The sequence below is a fragment of the Callithrix jacchus genome, chromosome 16, assembly GCF_049354715.1.
Source record: "Callithrix jacchus isolate 240 chromosome 16, calJac240_pri, whole genome shotgun sequence".
Classification (NCBI taxonomy): Eukaryota; Metazoa; Chordata; class Mammalia; order Primates; family Cebidae; genus Callithrix; species Callithrix jacchus.
In genome coordinates, this window is record NC_133517.1 from 52,199,596 (window position 1) to 52,219,573 (window position 19,978).

Sequence of the window (19,978 nt, forward strand, 5' to 3'; positions counted from 1 at the left end):
TTCAAGGCCAATCCAATTCACAATTTAACAGTTCAACAAATACTTTTGAAAGCCTACTATCCACCAGGGACTGGGAAGACAATGGTAGTGCAACTCTGTCCCTTCTCTCAAAGAGCTCAAGTCTATTGGAGATGCAGATATGCAAAGAAACCATTCCAGTTGTGAGCTGTGGCTCACGCCTATAATCACAACACTTTGGAAGGCCAAGGAGGGCAGATCCCTTGAGCCAAGAAGTTCAAGACCAGCCTGGGCAACACAGTGGAGCCTTGTCTGTGCAAAAAATATTTATATATATATATATATATATATGATGAGTGTGGTGGCATGTTCCTGTAATCCCAGCTACTCGAGAGACTGAGGTAGGAGAATCACTTGAGTCCAGTAGGTAGAGGCTACAGTGAGCTATGTTTGTACCGCTGCACTCCAGCTTGGGCGACAGGGAGACTTTGTCTCAAAATTAATTAATTAATTAATTAAATTTAAATTAAAAACAAAAAAGCCCCCCAAAATAAGAAAAAACCATTCCAAATCCAATATATGCAATGGGAAAGATATGGTAAGAATAAAGATAACATTTTTAGGCAGGGCACAATAGCTCACACCAGTAATCCCAGCACTTTGGGAGGCCGAGGCAGATGGATCACCTGAGGTCTACAGTTTGAGACAGACTGACCAACATGGAGAAACCCCATCTCTACTAAAAATACAAACTTAGCGGGGCATGGTGGCTCAAGCCTGTAATCCCAGCTATTGGGAGGCTGAGGCAGGAGAATCGCTTGAACCCGGGAGGTAGAGGTTGCAGTGAGCCAAGATCCCACCACTGCACTCCAGCCTAGGCAACAAGAGTGAAACTCTGTCTCAAAAACAAAACAAAACGAAAAAGATAACATCTTTGTAAGAGTGATGGCTCTGCGGCCAAAACTGCTTGAGTTTGAATCCCAGCTCCTCTACTTGGTCACTTAATTTTCCTATGCCTCAGTAAAATGGAGATGGATGATAACACCTACCTCATAGGATTATTACAAGGGCTATACCAGTTAATACATGTTAAGTGCTAAGAACAATACCTGGGACATAGCACTTATTAAATACTATTACCATTAACTATTACTTATAACGTTTAATATTATTCCTTCTTTCTAAAACCTCCTTCCAATGGCATCTTGTGAATATTAATACATTAATATATTAGTCATATATTTATATATTATATAATAATAATAAACTCTATCTTATTTAGTTGTTGGTTTCTTTGAGAGTATTTATCACAAATTGAATCATATTTCATTTTTCTCCTTGCCATTATCTTATTTCTTCATTAGGATCTTGTTTTCTCTACTAGTCTATAATCTCCATGAGGACAGGGGTTTTGCTTTGGACATTTTTGAACATGGCTCCTAGTACCTAGTTCTTAGTACCCAGCTGCTTCAGGACCAACTATTAGGTTGGTATAAAAGTAATTGCAGTTTTTGTCATTGAAAGTAGTGCAATACATCATTACATCATTAAACATATAATTTGCAAGGCCCAGCACAAAATGAAGATGTGAGGCTCCTTGTTCAAAAAATGGGAAAATCTGTTAAAGTCACTGGAACATAAAACACTTTTCTTTTTCTTTTTTTTTGAGATGGAGTTTCGCTCTGGTTGCCCAAGCTGGAGTGCAGTGGTATGATCTCGGCTCACTGCAACCTCTGCCTCCTGGGTTCACGCGATTTTCTTTTCTTCAATGTGTTTCTCTCTAACTTGCCATAATGTTTTTACTGCAATTCAATATAATTTGTAATAAAGAGAACATTTTAAACTATTAGTATGAATTTCACTGTTCATCTTTTTATAATACAATGCCAGTTTTAAATGCCAATATCAAAGCATTTAACTTTAAGGTAGAATCACTGAGATTACACAATTTGTATGTCCTTGCTCATCTCCAGAGGGTGCCTTGAGCTGGCCAGAGGAAACTAATATAAGCCAGAGGCAGAAAGTTTGAACTGAGAAAGAGAAGGTCCCCAAGGCATGGAACAGCCTGAGGGAACGCTCCCTCAATGAGGAGCACAGGTGAATCTAGAAACACCCAGGGGCTCCTCCACAACTGGGGGCTCCTGGGCAAGCGTGGGCCTGACAGCTGCCTGTCAGAAACTGCTTCCTTCCACAAACTGCCGGCTGCCCCATGCTCCAGTGAGGGGCAGGAAGTCCAAGCAAGTACCTTTCTTTCCCACAAGCCTGCTGTTCAACAGTGACTTTTGACATACTGCAAGCTCCGTGCAGTACCAGCACATACTCCCTGCTTGGGGGTGGGGCAGGGGATGGCGTGCCCAACTAGTCAGCTGCTCAACAAGGCTGTGGTGCTACCAGCTCAGGCAGGGCAGCCACTGTCACACTCATCCAAGATACCACAGGCACCCACGCTGGATCCTGATCCTCCCTGTAGCCAGGATTTCACTGGGGTCGAGGGTAGCAGGTGGCACTGGACAGAGGAGGGACAGGGATCCCAGGGTGACAGCAGGGAAGTGGGCAGCGGGAACCAAGAACCAGCCCAGGAAGGTGGGTTCACACCCATCATCTCATTAAATTTCACTTACAAAACATACACTTGAAGATAAAACCATTAAGAATTTCAAAATTATAATCACAGGGCATGAAACTCCAACATGGGGCCTTTCTGTATATGGGGCGCTGGGCCCTGGTCATGAAGCCAACTCTGTCAACTTTGTGGAATGGGGGAAGGAAGATGGATGAGACTTGAGGGTTTGAGAAAGAAATTAAGAACAACCCCTAGATTTCTCTTTAGACCTGTCCTAATACAGCAGGTCAGGTGGGTGGAAGGAGTTCTAACCTCTTCTGTTGGATATACCTCTTTTTCAATTGTTTTGTCTCTTTTAAAAGTTATTTATTTATTTTTTTTTTTGAGACGGAATCTCACACTGTTGCCCAGGCTGGAGTGCACTGGTAGGATCTTGGCTCACTGCAACCTCTGTCTCAGGAGTTCAAGCAATTCTCCTGCCTCAGCCTCCTGGGTAGCTAGGATTACAAGCATGTGTCACCTCACCCAGCTACTTTTGTATTTTTAGTAGAGATGGGATTTCACTATATTGGCCAGGCTGGTCTGGAACTCCTGACCTCAAGTGATCCGCCCACCTCAGCCTCCCAAAGTGCTGGGATTACAGGTGTGAGCCACTGCACCCAGCCAGAAAGCTCAGGTCTTGGTCATACCTTCCACTCTTTCCTTAGGAAGTTAGCTTAAAGCTTTGCCCACATTGGGCCGGGCGCAGTGGCTCACGCCTGTAATCCAAGCACTTTGGAGGCCAAGGCGGGAGGATCATCTGAGGTGGGGAGCTCAAGACCAGCCTGACCTACATGGTGAAACCCCATCTTCAAAAGAAAAAAGTTTTGCCTACATTGAAGAAGGCAAGAAGGAACTGAGGCAGGGCAAGGGAGAACAGAACCCCTTCTTAGGCCCTCCTCTTCGCTTCCCAGAAGGTATTCATGAAGCTCACTCATGGTCCAGTCTAGTTTTCCTGGCAAGTATGCAGGGGGCAGGATCCGAGCCTCAGATGGTGTTGTACATTGAATTGTGTCCCCCCAAAAGATATGTTGAAGCCCTAACCTCCAGTGCCTGTGAACATGACCTTATTTGGAAACAGGGTCTTTGCAGACAATCAAGTTAAAAGAGGTTGTTGGCTGGGCGCCGGTGGCTCAAGCCTGTAATCCCAGCACTTTGGGAGGCCGAGGCGGGTGGATCACGAGGTCAACAGATTGAGACCATCCCGGTCAACATGGTGAAACCCCGTCTCTACTAAATATACAAAAAATTAGCTGGGCGTGGTGGCGCGTGCCTGTAATCCCGGCTACTCGGGAGGCTGAGGCAGGAGAATTGCCTGAACCCAGGAGGCGGAGGTTGCAGTGAGCCGAGATCGCGCCATTGCACTCCAGCCTGGGTAACAAGAGCGAAACTCCGTCTCAAAAAAAAAAAAAAAAAAAAAAAGAGGTCGTTAGGGTGGGCCCTAGTCCAATATGAAAGCGTCCTTATTAAGAAGGGGAAACTTGGACACTGAGATAGACACATATAAGAGGAACGACCACAGTGAAGGGACCCAGGAAGAAGACGGCCATTTACAAGGCAAGACACGCTTTAGGCCACTAGAAGCTAGGAGGGAGGCCTGGAACAGATCCAGCCCCAGCTCCTGCAGAGGGAGCATGGCTCCCTCATCTTGGTTTCAGACTTCTGGACTCCAGAGCTGTTAGATGATAAATTTCTGTGTTTCTAAGGCACCCAGTTTATGGTACATAGTAACAGCAGCCCCAACAAAATCCCTGTAACAGAACTAATAGGCTTATCACTTTTTTTTTTTTTTTTTTTTTTTTGAGATAGAGTCACGCTCTGTTGCCGAGGCTGGAGTGCAGTGGCATGATCTCAGCTCACTGCAACCTCTGCCTCCTGGGTTCAAGCGATTCTTCTGCCTCCTGGGTTCAAGCGATTCTCCTGCCTCAGCTTCCCAAGTAGCTGACACTATAGGCACACACCACCACACCCAGCTAATTTTTTATATTTTTAGTAGACACGGGGTTTTACCATGTTAGCCAGAATGATCTCGATCTCCTCACCTCGTGATCAGCCCGCCTTGGTCCCCGAAAGCGCTCAGATTATAGTCATGAGCCACCGTGCCCGGCCATAAATTTGTCGCCCAGACTGGAGTGCAGTGGTGCAATCACAGCTCACTACAGCCTCCAATTCCCAGGCTCCAGTAATCTTCCCGCCTCAACCTCTCAAGTAGCAGGGACCACAAGCATGCACCACCAAGCCCAGCTAATTTTTGTATTTTTGGTAGAGACAGCCTTTCACCGTATCGCCCAGGCTGTTCTCAAACTTCTGAGTTCAAGCAACTCACCTGCCTTGGCCTCGCAAAGTGTTGGGATTGCAGGAGTGAGCCACAGTGCCCAGCTCAGGCTTATTAAATTTAAGATGCTTTGAAATATCCATCTATTGATTCATAAGTGTGTTTTTGAAAGAAACAGATGTTTGTATGTGTGTGTGTGTGCATGCGCACGTGTGTGTGTAAAAACTGGTAAGATTATGGGTAACTTTTACTTTATAATTGCTTGTTCATATTTTCTAAATATCATATGATAAAGATGTATAACTTTCATAAGAAAAAGGAAAGTTATTTTAAAAATAGATATGTATGGTATTTGCAAGTTTGACTCCTAAATTTCAAGGGTCTCTTGATACGTCAATGCTTCTTAAATCAGAAAGTCCCAAGTTCTGGGCCCACATACTCAGCCGCCAGATGGGCATGTTTATTTGAATGTTCCAAAATTACCTTGAGCTTAACATGCCCAAAACAGAACTCATTATGTTTCTCTTTAAAAACCTGCCTGTTCTTTTGTACACATCATCTCAGATAATGCCACTTCCATACATCCAGTCATCGGCCCTCAAGTGGTGCTGTTTTTCTTTTTCTTTTTTTTCCCAAGACAGGGAGCACAGTGGTGGATCACGGTTCACTGCAGCCTGGACCTCTTAGGCGCAAGTGATCCTCCTGCCTCAGCCTCTCAAGTAGCTGGACTACAGGCTGGTACCACCACACCTAGCTAATTTTGTTTTTTAGAGGTGTGGTTTCAGCTTATTGCCCAGGCTGGCCTCAAACTCCCAGCCTCAGCCTCCCAAAGTGCTGGGATTACAGGCACCCAGCCCACAGGATCCTTAATTTTACTTAATCCTTGCCTGCCATATTAAATCAGTGTATCCTGCCTCTTTTGTCTCCCAAAAAGCTGTTTCATCTCCTCCCTGCTACTCCCCGACCACCATCTCATTCAGCCCTCATGGTCTCTCAGAGCCTCCTGGTTGCTCTTCCTTCCACCCAAGTTTCCTGCCTCAGCCTACCCCCACCTCCTGCCATATGGATGCTAGTTATCTGCAAAAATGGAAATCTCAGTGGGTCATCCCTGCCCACTGACTATAGGATACAGGCCAATATTTGCGCATGACTTACATGCTCACACTGCCCCCTTTTCTAGGCTTATCTCCAGCAACTCCCCACCAGCACATTCTGCTCCAACTACAAAAAAACTACTCTCCAAATAAACCATACTGTTTCATGACTAGATGTGTTTGCATATGCTGTTTCCTCTCCAGGGAATGTTTTCCCCCTCACTCTCTGATGTTCTCAGATTCAAGACTGTAATAAAATACTCTATGAAGGTTTGTCTGATCAGCCTGGGCAACATAGTGAGACCCTATCAGCCTGGGCAACATAGTGAGACCTCTACAAAACATTTTAAAATGGCCAGGAGCAATGGTTCACTCCTATAATCCCAGCACTCTGGGAGGCTGAGGTAGGAGGATCGTTTGAGCCCAGGAGTTCAAGACCAGCCTGAGCAAGACAGTAAGACCCTATCTCTATTTCTTAATTAAAATAAATTAAAATGAAAAATTAGGGCTGGGTGTGGTGGTTCACGCCTGTAATTCCAGCATTTTGGAAGACTGAGGCAGGTGGATTGCCTGAGGTCAGGAATTCAAGACCAGCCTAGCTAACATGGTGAACACCCATCTCCAATAAAAATACAAAAATTAGCTGGTCATGGTGGCTCACACCTGTAGTCCCAGCTACTAGGGAGGCTGAGGCAGGAGAATCATTTGAACCTGGAAGTCAGAGGTTGCAATGAACTGAGATTGTGTCATTGCACTCCAGCCTGGGCAACAGAGTGAGACTCCAACTAAAAAAAAAAAAAATTAGCTGGGCATGGTGACCTGTGCCTGTAGTCCCTGCTACTCAGGAGACTGTGACCAGCAGATGACTTGAGCTCAGGAGTTTGAGGCTGCAGTGAGCTATGATTGCACTACTGCACTCCAGTCTGGGTGACAGAACAAGATCTTGTCTCAAAAAAAAAAATCTTGTCCCAGTTCTGTCATAGTTATTTAGTGACTGCATAGTTAAAACTAATAACATATAGTTCTATTGGCCATAGAATTATATGTTAGTAACATATGCTTTTTTTACAATAAAATTACGTATAATTTCATTGTAAATTTGTTCTTATGACTGTCTTTCCCAGAAGGGAGTAACTTTTTTTTAATTTATACTGATTTATCAGGTACATGTGCAATGTCATTACACACATAGGTTGAATAGTGGTTAAGTCAGGGCTTTTTTTTTTTTTTTTGAGACGGAGTTTCGCGCTTGTTACCCAGGCTGGAGTGCAATGGCGCGATCTCAGCTCACTGCAACCTCCGCCTCCTGGGTTCAGGCAATTCTCCTGCCTCAGCCTCCTGAGTAGCCCGGATTACAGGCACGCGCCACCATGCCCAGCTAATCTTTTGTATTTTTAGTAGAGACGGGGTTTCATCATGTTGACCAAGATGGTCTCGATCTCCTGACCTCATGATCCACCCACCTCGGCCTCCCAAAGTGCTGGGATTACAGGCTTGAGCCACCGCTCCCGGCCAGTCAGGGCTTTTAGGGTGTCCATCATCCAAGTAACATATATCCATTAACTGATTTCTCATCTCAACCCCTATCTCACCCCTCACCCTTCCAAGTCTTCAGGGTCTATCATGTGTACACACATTTTAGTACATGCAGTATTTGACTTTCTGTGCCTGGCTTGTTTCACTTAAGATAATGGTCTCCAGTTCCATCCGTGTTGCTGAAAAATACACTATTTCATTCTTTTTATGGCTTACTAGTATTCTATTGTATAAATTTACCATATTTTCTTTACCCATCCGTCTGTTGATGTACACTTAGGTAAATTCCATATCTTTGCTATTGTGACCAGTGCTGCAGTAAACATTAAGCACAGGTATCTTTTTGATATATTGACTTCTTTTCTTTTGGGTAGATACATAGTAGTGAAATTGTTATATGGAATGGTCTATTTTTAGTTCTTTGATAAATCTCCATACTGCTTTCCATAGAGGCTGTACTAATTTACATTCCCATCAACAGTGGATGAGTTCTCTTTTCTCCGTAGTCTTGCCAACATCTGTTACTTTTTGTCTGTTTAGTAATAGCCATTCTGGCTGAGGTAAGATGATATTGCAATTTTAATTTGCATTTCTCTCATAATTAGTGATGTTGAGCATGTTTAATATACCTGTTGGCCATTTCTATGTTTTCTTTTGAAAAGTGTCTATTCATGTCCTTTTCCCACTTTTTAATGAAGTTATTCATTTTTGTTGTTGTTGTTGAGTTGTTTGAGTTCCTTATACATTCTGAATATTAGTCCCCTGATGGATGAATAGTTTGCAAATATTTTCTCATGTACTATAGGTTGTCTGTTCACTCTGTTGATTATTTCTTTTGCTATGCAGAAGCTTTTTGATGTAATTAAATTACATTTGTCTACTTTTGTCTTTATTGCCTGTGCTTTTGAGATCTTTGTCATAAATTATTTGCCTAGACCAATGTCCAGAAGAATCTCCCCAAGTTTCTTCTTTTTTTTTTGAGATGGAGTTTTGCTCTTGTTGTCCAGGCTGGAATGCAATGGTGGGATCTCAGTTCACTGCAACCTCCTCCTTCAATTATTTGAATTGAATTCAGGTTCAAGCAATTCTTCTGCCTCCACTTCCCAAGTAGCTGGGATTGCAGGCACCTGCCACCATGCCCAGCTAATTTTTTGTATTTTTAGTAGAGATGGGGTTTCACCACGTTGGCCAGGCTGGTCTCGAACTCCTGACCTCAGGTGATCCACCCACCTTGGCCCTCCAAAGTGCTGGGATTACAGGCGTGAGCCATCCGCCCAGCTCCCTAGGTTTCTTCTAGTATGTTTATAATTGCAGATCTTGTACTTAAGTTGTTAGTCGATTTTTGTATGTGTGAGAGATAGGGATCTAGTTTCATTCTTCTGCATATGGCAATCCAGTTTTCCCAGAGTGACTTCCTGAGGAAGGAGATCCTACCATTCAACTTCAGATAACCAGAACCTAAATCATGATTTGCTAAAATTAGGTTCAATAGATGTTTATGGAAGAAAGTGGGAGGACGGAAAGAAAAAGCAGGCAAGTTGACTTGAGTCTGATACCTCTGAGATCTCAAGAAAGAGAAACTTTGAAGATTCAGATAAAATATCAATGTAACCCCACAGAGATTGTGTGAAATAATCATAAAACAGTTGTGCAAAAGAAATGCATGATTAGTACAGGCACAGTGGATCATGCCTGTAATCCCAGCACTTTGGGAGGTCAAGGCAGGTGGATCATGAGGTCAGAAGTTCGAGAGCAGCCTGGCCAATATGGTGAAACCCTGTCTCTACTAAAAATACAAAAATTAGCTGGGTGTGGTGGTATGCGCCTGTAGTCCCAGCTACTTGGGAGGGCTGAGGCAGGAGAACCGCATGGACCCGGGAGCAGTGGGCTTCAAGATTGCACTTATTCACTCTAGCCTGGGTGACACAGCAAGACTCCGTCTAAAAAAAAAAGAAAAGAAATGAAATGCACAATTTTTAAAAATCCAGTAATCTGCTAAGGGATTTTTTTTTTTTTTTCAAAGAGAAGGTATGGCACAGTAGAAGAGTGATACCTTAGAGTAAGGAGACTGCTCTGTTACTAGTTCTCCAAATGACCATGGACACATGACTGAACCATTGCAGACATCAGTTCCTTCAATTACAAAAATGGCAGGACTGGAAAAACAAAAACAAAAGGATTCTTATTTTGAACACTGTTTTTTTATACACATTCTCTGATTCTTAAAACTATGTATGATGTGTTTACTTTCCCATTTTACAGCTGAGGAAAATGGGGCCAAGAAAGCTTAAATATGAATAACATGCCGAAAGTCACATTGCTGGTAAATGGAAAAGCTGGAATATAGCTTTAAGGTAATTAATTTCTTTTTTTATCCTCTCTCTTTCTTTTTTTTAGATGAAGGCTCGCTCTGTCACCAGGCTGGAGTGCAGTGGTGCATTCTCAGCTCACTGCAACCTCTGACTTCCTAGTTCAAGTGATTCTCCTGCCTCAGCCTCCTGAGTAGCTGGGACTACAGGTGTGCACCATCATGCCCAGCTAATTTCTGTATTTTTAGTAGAGACGGTGTTTCACCATGTTGGCCAGGATCGTCTCGATCTCTTAACCTCGTGATCCACCCACCTTGGCCTCCCAAAGTGCCAGGATTACAGGTGTGAGCCCCCCTGTGAGTGACTTCACCCGCTTACCCGGCCTTTTTTTTTTTGAGACGGAGCCTTGCTCTGTCACCCAGGCTGGAGTGCAGTGGCGCCATCTCGGCTCACTGCAACCTCTGCCTCCAGGTTCAAGCGATTCCCTTGCCTGAGCCTCCTGAGTAGCTGGGACTACAGGCATGTGCCACCATGCCCAGCTAATTTTTTGTATTTTTAATAGAGACAGAGTTTCACCATGTTAGCCAGGATGGTCTGTATCTCCTGACCTCATGATCTGCCCGCCTCAGCCTCCCAAAGTACCAGGATTATAGGTATGAGCCATCATGCCCAGCTGTTCGTTTTTTGTATTTTAGTAGAGACGGGGTTTCACTACATTGGCCAGGATGGTCTTGATCTCCTGATCTCAGGTGATCTGCCTGCCTTGGCCTCCCAAAGTGCTGGGATTACAGGTGTGAGCCACGCGCCCAGCCTCATTTTTATTTTTTTTAATCCTTTGGTGCAAGATCTCTTTAAGGTTCCTAATTTCTGAATGTTATAATTCTGTAAATAATTCCAAGAAGGAACATAAAGGGAGAAGTCATTGAAGAAATCAATGACTGCATAGAAGATCTGGTGGGTTACTATGAAAAATATTCATAATATAAATCGTGTAAGTGTCATCTTAACAATTCAGGTACATAAGTGTAAAATGTTATTTAAGCTGCTACAAGTAAAAACTTCGGCTGGTAAAAGAATTATTAGCAAAAAAGGAACTTCGTATTTTCAATGTATATAATTTTTGTAACTTTTTTTTTTGGAAGGGAGGAAGGGAGGAAGGCAGGATGGGAGGAAAGGAGGAAGGGAGGGAGAAAGGGAGGGAGGGAGGGAGAGAAGGGAAGGAAGGAAATCGAGCAATGAGAGAGACATTGCCGACCTGGATCTAGAGGTCTACAAGTTGATTTCTTTTTTTTCTTTTTTTGAGAAAAGGAAAGAAAAAAAAGGAGTGAAGGAGAGGAAGAAAAAGAGGGAGAGAGAAGGGAAATGTTGCTTTATTCTTAAAAAAAATGGGTATTAATAATGGCCAATCAATGCTTCATTTAAACCTATGAGTAGGTGTGATGTGGTATTGACAAGAATGTATATTTTGTATATTTAAAGTGGAGAGCTCTATAAATATTTATTAAGTTTACTTGTTCCGGATCTGAGTTCGAGTCCTTGATATCCTTATTAATTTTCTTTCTCGTTGAGTCTAAGTCTCTTTATAGGTCTTATGTATCTGGGTGTTAGGATCATTAGCTCTTCTTGTTGCATTGATCCTTTTACCACTGTATCTTTGTTGCTTTAAGATCTATTTTATCCGATACAAGAATTGCAACTCCTGCTTTTTATTTATTCATTTATTTTTTATCTCCATTTGGTTGGTAAATCTTTCTCCATCCCTTTGTTTTGAGTCTTTGTGTATCCTTGCAAGTGAAATGGGTCTGGATGTAACATGCCATTGGGTTGTGGCTGTATCTTTTGATTGGGGGATTTAGTCGATTTAAATTTAGGATTACTGCCATTTGATGTTAACTGGCTGTTTGATCCATTCGTTGATGTAAATTCTTATTTATGTTGATGCTCTTTACTTTTTGGTATATTTTTAGAACGGCTAATACTGATTGTTTCTTTCTTTGTGTAATGCTTCTTTCAGAAGCTCTTGTAAAGAAGGCCTGGTGGTAATAAAATCTCTGAGTACTTGCTTGTTCATAAAAGATTTTGTTTTTCCTTCAGTTGTGAAGCTTAGTTTGGTTAGATATGAAATTCTGGGCTGAAAGTTCTGTTCTTTAAGGATGTTGAATATTGGCCCCCACTCTCTTCTGGCTTGTAGAGTTTCTGCTGAGAGATCTGCTGTAAGTCTGATAGGCTTCCCTTTGTAATTAACCTGACCATTCTCTCTGGCTGGCCTTAGTAATTTCTAGGGCAGGACACCACACTTTCAGACAAATTTTGGTCGCTCACGGAGCAGAAGATTCCCAGTGGAGGAGCTCCACGGGTCGCCAGCGCGACTCTTGTGGCTGGTGCAGCGGTTTGGTCGGCACCTCGGCGCGCCAGCTCTCGGTGCAGAGTAAACGGGACTGGTTCCCCTCCTGACCGAGGTTTGGAGGAGCCACACGGGTCACCAGCACGACTCTTGTGGCCGCACAGCGGTTGTGCTGGCACCTCGGCGCGGCAGCTCTTGGTGCAGAGTAAACAGGACTGGTTCCCCTTCTGACAGGTTTGGAGCTCCGGGAAGGCAGAGTCGCCTATTACGGACTCAAGAAGGAAGCCAGACTGGAGATTCCCGGGCAGAAAAGCACCATCAGTCTTAACGCCGCTGTTTTGGTCGTTGCAGTGGGTTGCTCATATTTCAGCCCTGGGAATTAACAACTTGGACGTCCACTCAGAGACCTAATTTGAAAGTTGGTAATTACAAAGACGACAGGTGGATAAATTTACAATGATGGGAAGAAAACAGCATAAAAGGCTGAGAATACTGAAAATCAGAACGCCTCTCCCTCTAAAGAGGATCACAGTTCATCATCAACAATGGAACAAGGCTTGATGGAGAACAAGCGCATCCCATTAACAGAATCAGGCTTCCAAAGATGGATAATAAGAAACTTCTGTGAGTTAAAAGAACATGTTGCAGCCCAATGTAAAGAAACTAAGAACTTTGAAAAAAGGTTTGACGAAATCCTAATGAGAATAGACAACTTAGAGAGGAATATAAGTGAATTAATGGAACTGAAGACTACAATGCAGGAACTCCGAGAAGTATGCACAGGTTTAAACACTCGAATTGTTCAAGCAGAAGAAAGGATATCAGAGGTAGAAGTCCAACTTAATGAAATAAAACGAGAAGACAAGATTAGAGAAAAAAGGATAAAAAGGAATGAGCAAAGTCTCCAAGAAATGTGGGACTATGTGAAAAGACCAAATTTACGTTTGATAGGTGTACCTGAATACGACGGAGAGAATGAATCCAAGCTGGAAAATATTCTTCAGGATATTATTCAGAAAAATTTTCCTAAACTAGCAAAGCAGGTCAATATTCAACCCGAGGAAATACAGAGAACACCACAAAGATATTCCTCAAGAAGAGCAACCCCAAGGCACATAATCATTAGATTCACCAGGGTTGAAACGAAGGAAACTTTTTTATAAAAAATTATTTTCTATTATAAAAGTAATATGAACTGAACACTTACCTCCCTTCAGAGCTCTGCAGAAAGAATAATCATCATCAGATCCTGGGCAAATAACTTCTTTTCGCTTTGGAAGATTCATGGAGTTGACAGTTATATAGAGATTGAAGTATAATTGCTTTAAATCTCTCCCTTAAAAAAAAAAATCCCATTAGGCCCTCAAATAACAAGATTCTTTTTTTTTTTTCCTTGGGGAGGGAGTTTTGCTCTTGTTGTCCAGGTTGTAGTGCAATGGCACGATCTCTGCTCATTGCAGCCTCTGCCTCCCAGGTTCAAGTGATTCTCCTGCCTCAGCCTCCTGAGTAGCTGGGACTACAGGTGTGCACCACCACGCCAGCTAATTTTTGTATTTTTAGTAGAGACCATGTTGGCTAGGATGATCTTGATCTCTAGACCTCATGATCCACCCACCTCGGCCTCCCAAAGTGCTGTGACTGTAGGCTTGAGCCACCATGCCAAGCCAACAGATTATTTTATACATAATAATTAACATTTATTGTATATTTAAAAGGGGCTCTGTGCTTTTCTTACATTATTTCATTTAATCATCACAACTATCTATAAGGTGGGTATTATTACTCTTCTGCAGATGAGAAAACTGAAGTTCTGAGAGGGCACTTGATCATAATCAAATACAATGTTCCACAGTAAAACTATGCATGCTATGCCTAAAAATAGAAGAGCCTTCATAACTTCATTGAGAAAACTATCAAAGACACAAAATATCTAGTTCTAGTCACGGTTCTGCTAGAAAATTCAAAAGAAGGTACAATAGTAAGACAGTCAACTCACTAGGAGTTCTGATGAAAGATTTTTTGAGAATAACATAGAATCTTTTGATGAAAAATGAAATAGATGGCTATTTTTTATTTCCTTATGATCTCCCTATTTCTAATTAACATGAAAAATTCCAGTAATCAATGCATTTTTCTCAACTCTTCTGACTTAATTGGCCCAAATAAAAAAGATGCACAATCCTTTTTTTTTTTTTTTTTTGGGACAGAGTTTCACTCTTGTTACCCAGGCTGGAGTACAATGGCGCGATCTCGGCTCACTGCAACCTCCACCTCCTGGGTTCAGGCAATTCTCCTGCCTCGGCCTCATGAGTAGCTGGGATTACAGGCACGCGCCACCATGCCCAGCTAATTTTTTGTATTTTTAGTAGAGACGGGGTTTCACCATGTTGACCAGGATGGTCTCGATCTCTTGACCTTGTGATCCACCCACCTCAGCCTCCCAAAGTGCTGGAAGCCACTGCGCCTAGCCCACAATCCTTTTTATAATGAAAACAATTTTGCAACCACTACCTCACTGGAAAATATTTTTCTAGTAAGATCACCATGACTCATTGTAGCCATAATCAAAAGACAACTTTTCTAACTTTAATTGAAATTGGCTATGTTTAACAGAACTTATTGCTCCTTTTCCTAAACCCTCTTTGGTGCTGGTACAACCACTCTCTTCCAGGTGTCCTCCAACCTCTCTGACTCCTCCTCCTCAGCCTATTGCACTGACTCCTCTTCCTCAGGGTTCTATCCTCAGTTCTCCTCAATTTTCACTCTGCACACTCTCTTGGGCCAAGTACCACATAAGGTGACAATTCTCAAATCAACTTTAGACTCAGCATTTCTCCTGAGCACCTATCCCATGTATTTATTCAATATCTCTATCCAGTTACCTCACCCAACAGATCTAAAAGTGATTTCCTCCTCTTCATCACCAATTTGGCACTAGAATTCTCAGTCCCAGTAAATCGTTCTTACTTCCTTTTCATCCCCATTACCACTGCCTTCATGCAGGCCCTCACTGCTCTGAGCCTGAAGCACCACCAACCTTCCTAATTTGTCTTCACTTCTGGACTTTCAGAGTAGGGTGTAGAGAAGAATATCATGGGGTCTTTTTCAAACAGTGATCCCATGGCCTACTCCATGGACTTGGGCTGGAACTTCTCTAAAAGTAAGGCTGTGTGTAGAAATTGAAAGACGGTTTTCACAAGGAATTCCTGGAGACACAGAAGCACAAGACAGAGCCACTATGGTGTGCAGTGACAATGCAGGGCAAAGGACCTTCTTCCATGTCTTTGTGAAACACAGCATGATTCCAGGACTCCAGGGAAGGAAGTCCTGCTTTGACAACTCTATGGTTTACATTGTGAGAGGCTCATTGGCCTTGGACACCACTGTGGTCATGTCATGTTAAGAACATGAACAATGGCAATAATGAGACACCACTTCTGTGGCTCAGCAGGCCAGGGATGTCAATGTGGGTGTTGGAGTGAGAGACCAGAAACATGGGCCGCACACGATGGCTCACTCCTGTATTCCCAGCACTCTGGGAGGCTGAGGTGGGCACATCACCTGAGGTCAGAAGTTCGAGACCAGCCTGGCCAACATGGTGAAACCCTATCTCTACTAAAAATATGAAAATTAGCCAGGTGTGGTGGTGTGTGCATGTCATCCCAGCTACTCGGGAGACTGAGGCAAGAGAATTGCTAAAACCTAGGAGGTGTAGGCTGCAGTGAGCCGAGATCATGCCGCTGCACTCCAGCCTGGTAGAAAGTGAGACTCCATCTCAAAAAAACTGAAAAAACATGGTGACTGTCATGTGGTATAAAAGAGGATTATTTTTTAGCTCACCTAAGACAATTCCAGGAACTTCCAGAAATAACCTCGAAGGAAGCTTATGCTCCAGTTTTATTTACCTGTCAATCAGTTAATAATATACAATCAATTAACTAGCAAGGCTATGACATCTCAAAATATATCATTTCCACTCCCAACCTATTTTTGGTTCCAGTTTGTACTTGTATCTCTTCCTGAATTCAAGCAGAAATAAGGTCATAAAAATAAGGTTGCTTTTCAGGAATATGGCCCCACGCTTTATACAAACATAATAGCATATTCTACAGCAACTTGGGTCATAATTGCATGATAAATGTATGGCTGAATAGTTTGCTAATAAATATAATTTCTCATAGAAATGTCCTATTTAGTGAGAAATTATATAACATTTGTGATGGCCGTGGAGGTATGTCCCTCAAAGTTCCCACCAAAAGCAGCCGCTGTGAGGAGAGCAGCTGGCAGACAGCCTGCAGCTGCGGCACTTCCCATCTACCTCAGCACTCCGCCAGAGGCCACACTTTCATAAGCTCCTCCTATAATGATTGAGCACTGCAAGGACCCTAGAGCCAGGCTACTCCCGCCTGTCAGGGGACTTTTATGACAGGCATTCTGCTCTGGGGCTCCCCACTCCCCAGGCCAAGAATGTCTCAGGGATGTATTCTGGTCTGAGGATTATCCTACTTAATTCTTTCTCCCTACTCTTTTTTTTTTTGAGATGGAGTCTCTCTCTGTCACTCAGGCTGGAGTGCAGTGGTGCGATCTTGGCTCACTGCAACCTCCGCCTCCCGGGTTCAAGTGATTGTCCTGCCTCAGCCTCCCAAGTAGCTGGGACTATACGGGTGTGCCACCACACTCAGCTAATTTTTGTATTTCTAGTAAAGACAGAGTTTCACCATGTTGGCCAGAATGGTCTTGATCTCTTGACCTCTTGACCTCATGATCCACCTGCCTCGGCCTCCCAAAGTGCTGGGATTACAGGTGTGGGCCACTGCACCCGGCATCCCTCCCTACTCTCTTTTCAAAGGTATCAGACCTGCACCCCAGCCTAATCTGGCTTCCTCTCTCCTTTACTGTTCACAAGCATTTCCTCCAAGAAATCTCAAGCCTGTCTAATTCCTTCTTAGTGTCTGCTTTTCAGAGAACTCCAAATGGTTTCGTACTGTCTTATTATTTTGGCATAGAAGGATGCAACCTGTTTTCTGTGTGTGAGGGCAAGGCATTCACTTGAAAGTGAAATTATTCATTATGTAAACCATCCTTTATGCCAAAGGGGTAAAACCTGCTAACAGACCAGAAAACAGAACCTAGGAAAAAGGAAGAAACTGTAGAGCCTTAGCCAAGCAAAACTTTAGATTATTTATTTTATCCTTGGCCAGGAAGGTGGGGGAAATAGAGTTAATCATCCTTTGCTCTGTGCTGTCACTAAACCCTATTGCTATCACTTCATTTATACTATACTATCTGCAGATCTGTCTCTCCTATTGCACAGATGGATTCCTGAAGATGAAGAGAATATCTTATTGGCTGGGCGTGATGGCTCACATCTGTAATCTCAGCAATTTGGGAAGCTGAAGCAAGTGGATCACTTGAGGTCAGGAGTTCAAGGCCAGCCTGGCCAACCTGGTGAAGCCCCATCTCTACTAAAAATACAAAAATTAGCAGGGCATTGTGGTGGGCACCTGTAATCCCAGCTACCTGGGAGGCTGAGGCAAGAGAATGGCTTGAACCCTGGAGGCAGAGGTTGCAGTGAGCCGAGATCTGGCCACTGAACTCCAGCCTGGGCTGCAGAGAGAGACTCCATTTCCAGAAAAAAAAGAAAAAAAAAAAAAGAATATCTTATCAATGAATTCACAGTGCCTACCACAATACTTATACTATACATTTACTATGCATTTTTTAGTTAATAAATGAATGCAGATACAGGGTGTCAAAAAAACAGCTTGAACAACTAGAATTACAAAAATTAAAACACAAGTTTATTGTCTATCATTCCTGGGTTCTCAGTTTTGGGAATTTTGTTGCTATTTTTCATTTTTCTGGTAAGTCAGATAACTAAAATCCAGGGGAAAATGTTTAAGCTTATTTATGTAAAACTACTTTGTAAAGTATTAATATAAACAAGCTCCAAATCTAAACTAGGATGTGAATTAAGGTGAGAATGATGATGATAAAGACTAAAGCTAAAGTTTCCTGGGATTCCAGAGTTTACAGCTACTGCTGGGTAACTGGTAGGAGAGGATAAAGTTTTGTGTCTCCACAGAGACTCAGTTACAGCTCCATGCATTAGTTAAGTACACTGATAACAAGCAAAGTCATAGAGAGGAAAACCAAGACACAACACAAAGCAAAACAAAATACATTGCCTTCTGTCATTCCGTTATTACTGTATTTTTCTCTAGAAAGATCATCTTTAATAATTTTTAGGCTGGGCATGGTGGCTCATGCCTGCAATCCCAGCACTTTGGGAGGCTGAGTGGGAAGATCACAAGGTCAGGAGTTCGAGACCAGCCTGGCCAACATGGTGAAATTCTATCTCTACCAAAAATACAAAAATTAGCCAGGCATAGTGGTGGGTGCCTGTAATCCCAGCTACTCGGGAGGCTGACGCAGGAGAATCACTTGAACCCGGGAGGCAGAGGCTGCAGTGAGCCGAGACTGTGCCATTGCACTCCAGCCTGGGTGGCAGAGCAAGACTCTGCCTTAAAAAAGAAAAAAAAAGTGAAGTGCCAGCTTGCTCACACACAGATCTTTGACTAATGAAAACCCAATATTACTTATAGCTAATGACTGACAAAGGATACACCTGTAAGATCGTTGAACCCGCGTGTTCTTGTGCAATCCTCTCCCAGTAGTATGGGCTGGCCTAGTGACTTGCTTCTAACCAACAGAACACAGCAAAGGTGATGGAGTGTTACTTCCATGATTGTGCTACATAAGACTGTGACTTTTGTCTATTTAGCTGATTGTCCCCCTTGCTGACTTTGAAGAAGCAAGCAGCCATGTTGAAAATGCCCATGTGGTAAGGAACTGAGGGGTGGTCAGCAGCCAGCAAGGGACTTAATACTGACAACTGAATACTGACAGCAGCCACGTGAGCTTAGAAGTATATATTTCCTGCCGGGTGCAGTAGCTCACACCTATAATCCCAGCACTTTGGAAGGCCTAGGTGGGTGAATCACTTGAGGTCAGGAGTTTGAGACCAGCCTGACCAACATGGAGAAACCCTATTTTTATGAAAAATACAAAAAATTAGCCGGGCATGGTGGCAGGTACCCCAGGTACTTGGGAGGCTGAGGCAGGAGAATCACCTGAACCCATGAGGCGGAGGTTGCAGTGAGCTGAGATCGCTCCACTGCACTCCAGCCTGGGCGACAGAACAAGATTCTGTCTCAAAAAAAAAAAAGTATATATTTCCTAGTTGAGCCTCAGAAGGGACTCCAGTCCTGGCAAACACCTTGATTGTAGCCTTATGGGAGACCTTGAAGCAGACACAGGTAAGCCATGCCCAGAATACTATCGACAAAGATGATAAGATAATAAATGTGTGCTGTGGTAAGCCACAAAGATTGTGGTAGTTTGTTACATAGCAATAGATAATGAATACAAGTATATTTGGAACACAATCATTTATCATTGATATTTCTTTCTTTTTTTTTTTAAGATGGGGTTTCACCATGTTAGTCAGGTTGGTCTTGAACTCCTGACCTCAGGTGATCCGCCCACCTTGGCCTCCAAAGTGCTTGGATTACAGCCGTGAGCCACCATGTCCGGTCATCATTGATATTTCTTAACTCCTTCAATTTGTCTATAAAAGCAAAATTTGGACTTACGTGGAATGTAGAAAATGTGCAACAATCCTTTGGTTCCCGTCAGTTTTATACAGGGATCAATATTAATTGAAATTGGGTATTGCATTTTATCTAAAAGCAATAAAGACAATGTCAATAAATTATTACAAATCCCCTCCAATACGTATAGTATTCTGGATATCGGCCTTTTAAGTTGAATTTTGCATTAAAACTATAACATGAGAAA

General features: G+C 42.9%; 1 protein-coding gene across 2 annotated transcripts in view; it reads right to left on the bottom strand.

Moving 5' to 3' along the window:
- The window catches only part of LY96 (lymphocyte antigen 96), a 32,115-nt gene that overhangs the window by 4,065 nt on the left and 8,072 nt on the right, over positions 1-19,978 (bottom strand). Inside the window, exons 2-3 of one of the 2 annotated variants that reach the window (XM_002759110.5) lie at positions 19,774-19,863; positions 13,326-13,454 (exon numbers count right to left, since the gene is read on the bottom strand). In XM_002759110.5, the coding sequence (XP_002759156.1) occupies positions 13,326-13,454; positions 19,774-19,863 (219 nt within the window). The remainder of the gene's footprint in view (positions 1-13,325; positions 13,455-19,773; positions 19,864-19,978) is intronic. The other variant, XM_008982796.3, reaches the window with a different exon arrangement.